At 39.0% G+C, this 13,790-nt stretch overlaps 1 protein-coding gene across 7 annotated transcripts in view; it reads left to right on the forward strand.

Moving 5' to 3' along the window:
- Positions 1 to 4,131, forward strand: part of LNPK (lunapark, ER junction formation factor) — a 97,522-nt gene extending 93,391 nt beyond the window's left edge. For all 7 annotated transcript variants that reach the window (XM_089690461.1, XM_089690462.1, XM_089690464.1 and 4 more), the window contains 2 exons: positions 794 to 961; positions 3,156 to 4,131. In XM_089690461.1, coding sequence (XP_089546587.1) covers positions 794 to 961; positions 3,156 to 3,328 — 341 coding nt within the window. In that variant the 3' untranslated portion in view covers positions 3,329 to 4,131. The remainder of the gene's footprint in view (positions 1 to 793; positions 962 to 3,155) is intronic.
- Positions 4,132 to 13,790: the final 9,659 nt, after the last annotated feature.

Raw genomic sequence — 13,790 nt, forward strand, 5'->3', positions numbered from 1 at the left:
CAACAAGCTACCTCTTTGTTAAAATAACCAGAGATCCTGTACGCTAGCCTCAGATGCCTTGAAAATCCCTTGCTCCCAATTCAGGCATAATTTATGGATTCCTTCCAATGCAAATCCTAACTTGTCTGCTCAAGAAAGAGTAAGTAAGGGAAGCAGTGATTCTAATTGCACCCTACCTCACCATTCCACAATGGACACAATTTGATTGTAAGAACTCACATTCTCAGAAATCTCCTCCTGTGCCTTTACACCCATTTTACCAGATCAGCAGGAGTGTTTTAGGCATTTCATCACCAAGCCTTTGTAGCCCAGTTGTGTGGAGTCACCATTTTTTGTCTTTTTTACCTTTTTCAAAATTTTCCAGGTTGACCGTACAGGACACCCTCCATTCCATTTTATGGCTTGCTCTCCATTGTTTGCTACAGAAGTGAAGCATTGTAGAGTAGGGTTATAGGAGAGGTGTCCGGGGGGGGTGTCCTCTAAAGCTTTGCCAGTGTTCAATTAAATTAAAAAAAAATTAATAAACTACATATGTAAACTCCCTTGGGCAGTATCCATTTATTCTAGCCCCTGCCACTGTCATTTGGATAGCTTGCTCTTCATATACACACAATATAAATGAAGGCTTGCAAAATTTAAAAACGTAATATACCTGAATGCTGTTATAGCATGTATTAACCGCATACATGTACAGTCCTTTTTTTTTTTTTTTTTTTTTTTTTTTAATAATTTTTTTCAAGCTTTTTGTTGCTGTACACTGGTGTGGAATGTCATACTCCTATTTTCTCTCCAGCATTTAGATGTGCATACTGCTATTTCCTTAACCCTGCAAGAAAAACGCGGCCACAAGCGCCACGGCTTCAAGAGCTGAGCCTAGAGAGGCCGCCAAAAATGGAGTCTCAGGAACCCACTAGCACTATGCAGGTTGCCTCAGATGAGCTTGAAAACAAAACTTCCTCAGGTATGATAAACTTTTTTTTTTTTTTTAATTGTGTTATCCAAAATTGTATCTAACGACTCAACCTCTGGAAGGTTTACATCTTTCATGACCAGGCTATTTTTGTTGTTCAGCATTGTGCTACTTTAAATGGCAGCTGTGAGGTCAACGCTGTATGCATATGAAACTTTAGATCCTTTTTTTTTTTGCAAATGGAACTTTCTTTAATATGCCAGGACAGTACAGATGCTCCCCAAATGACCCCATTTGGAAAGTACAGTCTGAGGTATTTAGTAAAAGAGGCATGGTGAGGTGTTTTTTAAAAAAATAAATAAAAAAAAATTGTATTTTATTTTTTTCACCATGCCATACAGCATCATGACTGGTGAAAAATATAGACAGAGATCTCACACACTTACTACTACTATGGTGGGGGGTATGGTTGTGTGTGTGTGTGTGTGTGTGTGTGTGTGTGTGTGTGTGTGTGTGTGTGTATGTATGTACATATGTGTGTGTGTATGTGTGTGTGTGTATATATATATATATATATATATATATATATATATATATATATATATATATATATATATATAGTGTGTGTGCGTATATACACACACACACACACACACACACACACACACACACACACACACATATTGTCTTGAAAGTATTTATACCCCTTGCAATTTTCCACATTTTGTCATGCTACAACCAAAAATGTAAGTGTATTTTATGTGATAGACCACAGGTGGGCGAATCTGTCCATAGGACAACTATTGTGCACTATGCCAATCTGGCCTTTATGGAGGAGTGTCAAGAAGAAAGCCATTGTTTAAAGAAAGCCATAAGAAGTTCTGTTTGCAGTTTGTGAGAAGCCATGTGGGGGACACAGCAAACGTGGAAGAAGGTGCTCTGGTCAGATACCAAAATTAAATATTTTTTTTTGGCCTAAAAGTAAAACGCTATGTGTGGCATAAAACTTAACACTGCAATCGCCCTGAACACACTATCCCCACCGTGAAACATGGTGGTGGCAGCATCATGTTGTGGGGATGCTTTTTTTCAGCAGGGACAGGGAAGCTGCTCAGAGCTGATGGGAAAATGGGTGCAGCCAAATACAGGGCAAAAAAGAAAACCTGTTAATCTGCAAAAGGCTTGAGACTGGGGCGGAGGTTCACCTTCTAGCAGGACAACGACCCTAAACATACAGCCAGACCAACAATGGAATGGTTTAGATCAAAGCATATTCTTGTTAAAATGTCAAAGTCCAGACCTAAATCCAATTGAGAATCTGTGGCAAGACTTGAAAATTGCTGTTCAGACTCTCTCCAACCAATCTGACAGAGCTTGAGCTATTTTGCAAAGAAAAATGGACAAAAATTTCACTCTAGATGTGCAAAGCTGGTAGAGACCTCCCCAAAAAGACTTGCAGCTGTAATTGCAGCAAAAGGTGGCTGAATACAAATGCACGTCACTTCTCAGATATTTATTTGAAAACCATTTACCATTTTCCCTCTCTCCATTTTGTGTTGGTCTCTCTCACAAAATCCCAATAAAATACATTTATGATTTTGGTTGTAACATGACAATGTGGAAAATGTCAAGGGGTATGAATAATTTTTCAAGGCACTGTGTGATGGAGAGATCACAATTACATGATCCCCCGGCTGCCTAAAACATCCAACTTTAGCGCAAAAAAAAAAAAAATCTAATGTTCACTAAAATTCTACGTAGAATATTTCATTGTTGCCTCCCCACCCCCCCCCCAAACAAAACTACCACTGTGTCCCTGTTGGATGATTTCTTCACATTTCCTTCCCAGGCTATTCACGTGCAACTGCTGCGTTTATTAAATGTGTTCTTCTCTGGAATTGTTTTCATATTCCTTTGGATGGTCCTCCAGAACTTAGTATAGTGGAGCTGGTTCCCTTGTTGATTTGTTCCAAAGAAGTGTACTCCAGGTGCAGAAATGTCAGGATGTTCAGCCCATAGTTTTCAAGTGGACCCTGGAAAAGAAGTGATCTCACAAAATGTGGGACAGATATGAAAACCTTGATTAACTATTTTCTGGAGTGCTCATTCAACAAATTAGGTGACTTTCTATGTTGGCTTAGGAAATTTTTGTTTTTTTAGGGCTTCATTTTTCACAATAAGATTCCCTTGTGTATGGGTAGCTTTAGATATTAAATGTCCTATGATTCTGGTTTTATGTTTTTAGATGCATCAGAGGAAGGAGAGACTCCAAGTCCTATAGAGGCAGAGGAAGATGTAGAAGATGAGGCTCCATGCGCTGACGACTTGCCTGTTGTAGCAGAAACCGATGAAACCCCAGAAAACGCAGCAAAGGCACCAACAAATGAAAGTGAAGATTCTTTTATGGAAACAGAGTGAATGTCATATGTGCCCTCATTGGATTATGGCAGCTTCCTTCTCACAAGTTGATTCTAGTGGGATCCCATGATTTACACACCATTTGAAAGTTATCTTAGCTCTGTTCACTATCAGAATGTTGTGCAACATTTATGAAATGTACTATCGTATAGCACGTGGGGATTTATACTAGACCTTTAAACAACCTTGTCCTGCTAGGGTTGGCCTAGATGTGCTGCTGGCCCGATCAACTAGCATGGAGAAAATGTACACAATCCTTTTTTTTTCTTTTTTCTTTTGAGTATTTTTAAGGTACTAAGCTTTCGGGTTTATTTATTTTTACATATTGTAGTGGAAAGGCTGGGAAATCTAGTTAAAAGGATTTTGTACCAGGGATGTAATTTTAAATTGCAAATGTATGTGAAATGTCTGGATGGAAATGTGGACCACTATTCTATACAAGTGTACACAAACACCTCCAAGCAAAATGTCTTTTATTAAATAAGGAGAACACTTAACAGTATTTTATAATGCAGATTCAGCAGAAAATGTCTACATGTCATTCTGGGACAGTACAGTCCAGCTACATGTATTTGCAGTTTGATTTCATGTTTACATAATGTAACATAGGAAGAGCTTTTATTGTACTTGAATAGTGAACTATATTTATACTTGTACAATGATGGTTCACAAGTCAGTTGTGCCTTTGTGTGTGTTTTTTTGTGTTACTTGTAAATAAAGTCAGATTTATTTAGCATGCGTGCTGAAAATTTAAAGAAAACATTTTCTATGTGGCTGCCAATAAAGTATGTGTTTTTAGCATACTATGATTGTTTTCAACTTTGGCTAGAACAGGTACAGGTGCACATTAAGGCCACAGAGCTAAATGCAGATTGGTGCAGGCACCTTGGTTTCTACACACATACTAAATCTACAACTCACCTGGCTTTCTTTTAATAAAAAAAAAAAAAAAAATGCTGTTGCAATGCAGGGAAAAGCAACCAGGTCTCTCCCTGATTAGTCTAGTGCAAACCTTTCTCTTCTCTCCTACCTATTGATTACAAATGGGGGGCCAGTAGAAAAGCAAGAGCAAGAACATGCAACTACATAGCAGCAGATGAACTAAATTTGGATGAACTACTTGTCTGTGGCCAGGGCAGCTATAGATGAACTACTTGTTGTCTGTGGCCAGGACAGCTATAGGTTTGCATTTTAAAGTCTAAATTTGGTTTAGATAAAGACTGGTTAGTTGACACCACCTTCCTTTTTTCTTTTAAACCATTTTTGCAGACGTTTCCTCATTTATAGTCATATTGAGAAATATTTAGGTTGTCAAACTGCTACATTTATCAAATTGCTTCAGAACTTTGTCACTGACCCAAAATTAATTATGCAAACCCAAGTTCTTTGACTTTAATGGCTGTGGGCATGTTTCGGGTCATTGAATACTGAATCATGAAGCAATTGGGTTACAAGAATATTCAGGCGTTTGTCAACGATGGCAACTAATAATTCTTAGTATGGGTTTTTGTTCATTCTGATCACATAAGCATCCTCTTATTTAAACTCGAAAGAGTAGGGCCCTCTTACCCTTCGTACGTTGTTTGTTATTGTTGTACTGTGCCATGTATTGTCCCCCCTATATTGTACAGCGCTGAGCAAACCCTTTGGCGCAATATAAACTCAATGTAATAATAACATAGTTTGCTTTAACCAGGTTTTTCAACAAATTATGCCACTGTCAGTTTCCCCTCAGGGGATTAGTTCTACTCTTTAAATTGGTAAAGCAGATCTATGGAAGCCATTTAAATGAGGTTGCATTACATCCGATGCTTTACTCTTCTCACATTCTATTTTCCTGCCTTTTGGTGCAGAAAGTGCAGATTATGGTATCCAGCCCCATAAGGAAACACTACATTAGGTCATACCGTTCTAAAAGTATAGTACAAAGTGGAACGTAGGCCTTGTGTGAGCTAGTATGGGATCATTTGGGGTCCTATACTGATTTGAGTGTGAGATTTGCTCTTCTACACAAATATTCGCAATCCTAACATGCAGCAAAGGAGAATTTGATTTTTTTGGTCATCATGAATATGATTACCTCATTTGTGTTACACTAGAGACTTTTTTTTTTTGCTTTATAAACATACTGATCCATAAACATTAAAGACATGTTAGAGAAAATTGCCGCATTCAGCAGATATCTCCGATGTGTCCCTTTTAGTAGATGCCAAATCTTATTCTCACTTAGGGGCAGTATACACAAGTAATATTTGTACTTGGAATAAGTTTGATATGTTTTCCTTCTCTGCTTTGCATCTGTACTGTATCTCCTCTGTTGCTGGATGAAACCCTGAATGACAAATAGAACAGGGGTTGACTGATCCTGCTCCCACTGGATACTTTCCCAGTCATAACCCTTGTTGTAAAGCTGACTGTGCTAACTTACAGACTTGTGGTGGAAGATTCATCTCCCAAGTGTAGTGGAGGTCCAATTTCTGGTGCATTGGCATATGTTGAACAGGACCCTCATAGGTGCCCATTGATCAAGAAGGCAACTCCTAGAAGCTACTCAACACTTACACAAAAGCATTGGCATCCAACCTGTTATAGCTTCTTTTAATGCTCCCCCTTTGCCTTCTGGATTATATTACTGCAGCCCAAGACTTCTCTTTTGGTTTCACATGCAAAACCTTCATTTGGCACTTTCAAGCATTGCCCATGGTTTCTAAAATTATCTCATCCTCTTGCAGCTGCCTTGTGTAAAATGTTTTTCATATTTACTGATCAGCGAGCATTCTTCAGCTGTCACATCCACAGTCTGCACTATGAAAGGAATCGTGTGGTTTGAACTTTGTATGTACAATATAAGATGTTATCACCAAGGACATCATGTGTGAATTGCCAGCCAGTACTTCATTATTTTTTTATTTTAAGGCAGTTAAGTTCAAAGAATGAAGTCCATGTGATGAATTAGATAGCAGTGTTGTGCTACTTAGGATGAATAAATTGTGGAATTGAAGCTTGAAACCGTAACATAAATAAAGGCAGGAGTTATATCTAGCTTTCATATTTTTTTTTTTTCTTTTCACAAGGCTGCTGCTGCACACATTCTGTAGATGTAGGCAATAGCAATGCCAAATAAGCGTTAGTTGCAGAAGAGCATCCAGTGTTTGTTATGTGGGCAATGTTACACCTATTCTGTGAAACTTTTCCTGATTGGGGGGGAGCAGTATAAGTAAATGGCTTAATACACCCGTCCTCTATTTTTCAGTTTAACTTCGCATTGTGGGCAAACTTGAACACTACAACAGGATGTAGTGTTCAAGTTTGCCCACAATGCGAAGTTAAACTGAAAAATACAGAAGGGTGTATTAAGCCTTTGACTGGCAATGTACTTTCCATCTCAGTGGTTGGGAACTGCTAGGTATGTGTGAAAACTGATCCCAATAGTATCCATCTTAACATGCCTTTTTAAAGTGTTAAATCCACAAGATTATTGGGCAGCTTTGTATGTTATTAGATACAAGGCAGGTTTCAGTTAAGCCAAAAGAAAATGGTCCTCTACAAAATTTCAAAGCCATATGAACACTGAATATTTATTACTGTAATGGAGTTGGGTTGCATATGCATTAATACATAAACTGCTCATTTAGGGATTAATTCCTGTGGAAAGGCATCAAGCATGGCGCTGTTGCACATTGGAACAGTGTGCAGGGCTTGTGTCGGGACTGCTGGAGATCTGGACTGCTGCACGTGTGAGAGTGGCCTGACTCTTCAATGTGCTGCCAGTATATGGTAGTTCAACTCTGCTGCTCTTGGCAACCAAAGCAATCAGTGCTTTGTTGCTCTTGCTGCTGCACTTGGCAAACAGCTTTTTGCTTTCATTACTGTAGGATATTGAAATCATGGCCATCTTTGTCCATGCTACTGTAGCCTTAAAGTGACCCTAAGCTATATCCTTATGCTCTAAAAATAATCCATACACATTCACTACTTGATTGCCCTGTAATCTATTTTTCATCAAGTCCTTTTTCTGCGCTTTTCTGCCTCCTAACCTTTACTGTGGGATCCCTAACCTCTGCCTTTTCCATTTGTTTGAAACAAGCAGTGCCAGTTAGTTGCGGTCATGTGCACTACACTATACACCCTACTAGGGCTGCTCCTAATGATTATTTTCATAATCAATTTGTCGATTTATTGTTTTGAGTAATCGGATGAAAACCTCAAACCGTGTGGTGTATCATTTAGATATGTAAAGTTTAAAAAAAAAAAATCTTGAATATATGCAGTGGTAAATATAAATAACCAGCTATATGGTTAGAGAACTAAATATCTAATCCACCCTGAGAATAGCAGGCAGAAGAGATATAATATATATACCACTGGAGATTGAATCTGGTACATATCAGAATTTGAGATCAAAATTTGTACATAAAGAAAACAAATTGGACAAAAACAAAATGCTTTTTCTGCAGATTTTAAGGCAGGATTGTAATCTATTATGAATGACAGAGTTCCTTATCATAGGCAGGATAGCTTTTATACAAGCTACCTGCGCCTGTTTCCTGTTAATTTTAGTAGCAGCAGTATGCTTTTTGTATCATCTGTCATGATGGGGTTCAAAAACGAAACAAATGGCCCTTCACAGTACAAAAACAGCAGATGAAAGTAATATTTATACAGTGTATATATATTGTGTGTGTATATGTGTGTATATATAGATAATGAATATATCCAAAAGTAGGATATACAGGGTATTTAGACATGAAGCTAAATGAAGGGTGGAGGGAGGATATAAATCTTTTATACCATATTAAAGTAGTACTAAAGGCTGAGACTGTTTTTGCATGGATATAATAATTTGAAATATAATGCACAATACTGGTAAACGTTTACGTTAAATTAACTTTTTGTTATTAAAAAAAGAGCATCAAATACATAAAAGTCTGAGAAAAGAACAAATAAGAATAACAAACTTCTCCCATGTATCCCAATTACCGCATATCACATTTTTCCCTACCCCATCCCTCCCCCCCAATTCCCTAAAACCACGCCACATTCCTAATTTCCAACCTTTATCATCATTCTCAGTCTGTATCTGTATTCCCTTCCTCCTATCCCCTTTTCTCTGTGGGCCATCCTTAAAAGCTGCCCCCAGTATTTATTAACTTATATTCCAAGTAGTTCCAAATATCTTTTAGTTGTTTTAAGGACCAACCACTTACGCCATGTTTTCTTAAATGTTTCCGTTTTATCCTCTTCAATATGATGTAACTTCTCCATCCTATAAATGTTATTTACTCTCTTTACCCAGTCATTCATGCTTGGGTCAGGGGCAAGCCACACTAACTAGATGGTATAATACCATATTCTTGCATAGTTTTATCAAAGATTCAAATTTTTAAAATAAATCCACAGGGCTCTCGGTATAGTAATCCCACATATTCTCTGGACACATGGTAATAACTTCCTTCCAGTATTCTTTGTGCATTCCCACCATATATGTGCCATCGTGCCCTCCCCCCCCCCCCCCCCCCACAACCTCTCCAACATAAAGGTGAAACCTCTGCTTGTTGTTTACAGTGAGGAACAGAAGTATTTGAACACCCTGCGATTTTGCAAGTTCTCCCACTTAGAAATCATGGAGGGGTCTAAAATTCACATTGTAGATGCATTCCCACTCAGACAGAATTTAAAAAAAAATTCAGGAAATCACATTATGATTTTTAAAGAATTTATTTGTCTTGCACTGGTGAACATAAGTATTTGAACACCTGAGAAAATCAGTGTTAATATTTGGTGCAGAAGCCTTTGTTTGCAATTACAGAGGTCAAATGTTTCCTGTAGTTCTTGGCCAGGTTTGCACACACTGCAACAGGGATTTTGGCCCACTCCTCCACACACATCTCTAGATCTGTCAGGTTTCTGGGCTGTCACTGAGCAACACGGTTTCAGCTCCCTCCAAAGATGTTCTATTGGATTTAGGTCTGGAGACTGGCTAGGCCACTCCAGAACCTTGATATGCTTCTTACGGAGCCACTCCTTGGTTATCCTGGCTGTGTGCTTCGGGTCGTTGCCATGTTGGAAGATCCAGCCACGACCCATCTTCAATGCTCTGACTGAGGGAAAGAGGGTGTTGCTCAAAATCTCACAATAAATGGCCCCATTCATCCTCTCCTTAATACAGTGCAGTCGTCCTGTCCCCTTTGCAGAAAAGCACCCCCAAAGCATGATGTTACCACCCCCATGCTTCACAGTAGGGATTGTGTTCTTGGGATGCAACTCATCCTTTTTCCTCCAAACATGACGAATGAAGTTTAGACCAAAAAGTGCTACTTTGGTCTCATCTGACCACATGACTTCCTCCCATGCCTTCTCTGGATCATCCAGTTGGTCATTGGCAAATTTCAGACGGGCCTGGACATGTGATGACTTGAGCAGGGGAACCTTCCGTGCAATGCATGATTTGAAACCTTGACGGCGTAGTGTTCTACTGACCGTGACCTTTGAAACTGTGGTCCAAGCTCTTTTCGTGTCATTGACCAGCTCCTCCCTTGTAGTTCTGGGCTGATTCCTCACCTTTCTTATCAGTGATACCCCACGAGGTGAGCTCTTGCATGGAGCCCCAGTCTGAGGGAGACTGACAGTCGTCTTTAGCCTCTTCCATTTTCTAACAATTGCTCCAACAGTTGATCTATTTTCACCAAGCTGCTTTGCAATTGCCCCATAGCCCTTTCCAGCCTTGTGGAGGTCCACAATTTTGTCTCTGGTGTCTTTTGAAGGTCTTGCCCTTGGTAGTAGTTGGCGTCTGACTGTGGAGTGGACAGGTGTCTTTAAAGAGCTCAGACAGGTGCTACTAAGTTAGATTAATGAGTGGAGTAGAAGTGGACTTTTTAAAGGCACAGCAACAGGTCTTTGAGAGTCAGAATTCTTGCTGTTTCTTAGGTGTTCAAATACTTCTGTTCAGCAGTGCAAGACAAATAAATTCTGTAAAAATCATACAATGTGATTTCCTGAATTTTTTTGTTAAATTCTGTCTCTCAGAGTGGGAATGCACCTACAATGTGAATTTCTGACCCCTCCATGATTTTTAAGTGGGAGAACTTGCAAAATCACAGGGTGTTCAAATACTTCTGTTCCTCACTGTATATGCTTTACTCGGTGTGATATACGATCTATCCATACATTTATAGATCACTTCCACTGTGCTCATGTTTGTTACCTCATGTGCTAATTTAAATAAATTATTCCTCTGTTGTTTGTTCAACTTTGATCCCAACTCCCGCTCCCACTTTTCCAAGAACTGGGGGGGGATCAGTACCTTCTATATCCATAAGGATCTTATATATCTTAGAGGTGCCCTGTTTTGGGGCTATAGCTACAATCAACAATTTCTCAAATGGGTACTGATCCTCCAACATCCTCAGTGGTTGTGGGAGTGTTGAAACAAAGTGAGCAAGTTGACCGTACTGCCACTCATCTAAAGTGAAAAATAAATCTTTTCTTTCCTTTAAATAAATAAAAAATGTGCAAATTCCCCTTACTCAATATCTTTTAAGCATATATTCTGATTTTTAATCCATTTCCCAGAGATCTTGTCCTTTCCTGGTGGGAAATACTCCGTTCCCACCAAGGGGATCATACTTTCTGTTTATGCAATCTATCCCAAATACTAAAAACTTTCTATGTCAGTGAACTAATGTTCCCATCTAATGTGCGAAACTTGTGTGGAACCCAAACCATCTTTCCTAACTGTCCCTTACTCAACATCTCTTCAATATTCACCCAGCCTTTCCTATGTGAATTAACCTCTTCACGCCGGCTGCACACAAAGGTATGGCCTCCCAGTGTCCGGGCCTAGACCCGGAGCAGCCGCACATTTGCCTTCTATTAAAAAAAAAAAAAAAAAAAAAAAAAATGTGCTGAGAGCGTGAGGCCTGCCCTACTCACGGAAAGGTCCCGGTCTCCTCTTTCGATTGGAACCTTTCCTGATCATGTGACTGCGGTCACATGATCCCTAAACCCTACCCGTCCCGGCTTCTGAAACTCTTAAAGGGCCGGGAGGCGCTGGTGTGAAGGGGTTAAATACCCAAACTATTTGTGAAAGTATCACTGCTTGGTAATAACTCTTAACTTTTTGCAACCCCAAACCCCCAATACCTTTTGCCCTACACAGTGTCTTGTGCCTAATTCTGTTTTTTTTTGTTTGCCCAGATAAACCTACTCATCTTCTGTATTATCCCAAAAAAGGATCCTGGTATATATATTGGAAGCATGTGGAACCTATACAAGAGTTTTGGCAATATCACCATCTTTACCAGGTTTATACGACCTATCCATGAAGCACCGCCTTTTGACAACCTCCCCAGTTCTTCTTTTATTTCATTTACTAATGGAATATAGTTTGCCTGATAAAGGGCTTTTATTAGGGGGTAAATTTTATTCCTAAATAACCTATTTCTTTTTCCTTCCACATAAATGGGAATTCTTTTTGTAAGTTTTGCCTCTCAGCTTTTGGTATATTAATATTTAAAATCTCTGACTGCCGGGTTTATTTTCAGGTTTGCTATCTCCCCATATTGTTTTAATAATTTCATTAAATTAGGCAACGTTATTCTAGGGTTTACTATATAAAACAACATATCGTCCGCATATGCTGCAACTTTTTGCTCCACTTGTCCAATCTTTATTCCTGCTATATCTGCATACTTCCTTACCCTCACTAGGACAGGCTCCAAGGATATAACAAACAGTAAAGGGGAGAGTGGACAACCCTGTCTGGTTCCAGTATACATTTTAAAGAACTGAGAAAGGGACCCATTAACCTTGACCTCCGCTGACGAGGTGCTATAAAGTCCTTTTATTCACTTCAACATTTTAGGCCCTAGACCCAATTTCTCTAACGTATCCATCATAAAGCCCCAGTTAACCCTATCAAAAACCTTTTCGGAATCTATTGACAGAAGTAATGCTGGCGATTTTTCTCTTTTTACCTTTTTAAGAGGAACAATGATCTCAAGCCATTATCTTTACCTTCCTTTCCAGGAATGAATCGTACCTGGTCCAGGTGTATCCACTCCAGCATCAGATCCTTTAGTCTAGTTGCCAGTACTTTAGCACACAGTTTAGTATCGACATTTAATAAAGATATTGGCCTTTAACTAGCACACTGTGTACTATCTTTCCCTTCTTTGAGTATGATCGTTATATGGGCCTGCAGAGATTCCTCTCTCATTTCCAGTCCTTCTTCTATTGCATTCATATAGCTACACATTTTGGGGACCAAAAGATCACTAAATGTTTTTATAATACCCCACCGTATATCTGTCCGGTCCTGGGCTCTTTCCTTTTAGCTTTATTTTTTAAGGCCAGATTAATTTCCTCTACAGTAATTGGTCTCTTTAGGGCCTCTAGTTTTTCTCCTGCTATTCTTGGCAGTTCCACTTCATTTAAATATTCTAGTCTGTTTTCCTTTATTCCTCCTCTTTTTCTTTTGATCTCTGAAACTCACATCATACAGATGACTAATATTTTTTAAACTTATTAGCGATATCGGTGGTGGAATATACCATTTCTCCGTTTATCATCCTTAATTTTTTCTATATATTTTTTGATTTCTTTTCCTTTACTTTCCTTACATAGTTACATAGTTAGTCCGGCTGAAAAAAGACAAAAGTCCATCCAGTTCATCCACAGAAAAAAAAAAAAAGTTATAATTCTATACCCACAGTTGATCCAGAGGAAGGCAAAAAAAACCCAGCAAAGCACGATCCAATTTGCACCTGCTGGGGAAAAAATTCCTTCCTGATCCCCCGAGAGGCAATTGGATATTCCCTGGATCAACTTTACTTATAAATGTTAGTATCCAGTTATATTCTTTGTATCTAAGAAAGAATCCAGTCTATTCCACATTTTCACAGCTCTTACTGTGAACAAACCGTGTTTGGAGATTACATTTCTTTTCCTCAAGAAGTAAAGAGTGCCCCCTTGTCCTCTATGTTGACCTCAGGGTGAATAGCTCTACACCGAGTTCACTATATGAACCACTGATGTATTTTTACATGTTGATCATATTCCCCCTTAATCTCCTCTTCTCAAGAGAGAATAAATTCAGTTCCTCTAATCTTTCCTCATAGCTGAGCTCCTCCATGCCTCGTATCAGTTTAGTTGCCCTTCTCTGTACTTTCTCCAAGTTCCCCAATGTTCTTTTTGTGAATTGGTGCCCAAAACTGAACTGCATATTCCAGATGAGGTATTACTAATGATTTGTACAGGGGTAAAATGATATCTCTCTCTCTCTGGAGTCTATACCTCTTTTAAAACGAGAGGATTTTGCTTGCTTTAGAAACCACAGCTTGGCATTGCATGCCATTATTAAGCTTCTGATCTACTAGAACCCCCAGATCCTTCTCCACCATTGATTCCCCCAGTTGTACCCCCCCTAGTATGTATGATGCATGCATATTCTTGACCCCCAAGT

The sequence above is a fragment of the Staurois parvus genome, unplaced genomic scaffold (genome assembly GCF_062004578.1).
Source record: "Staurois parvus isolate SC_StPar_1 unplaced genomic scaffold, SC_StPar_1.0 ptg000530l, whole genome shotgun sequence".
Lineage (NCBI taxonomy): Eukaryota > Metazoa > Chordata > Amphibia > Anura > Ranidae > Staurois > Staurois parvus.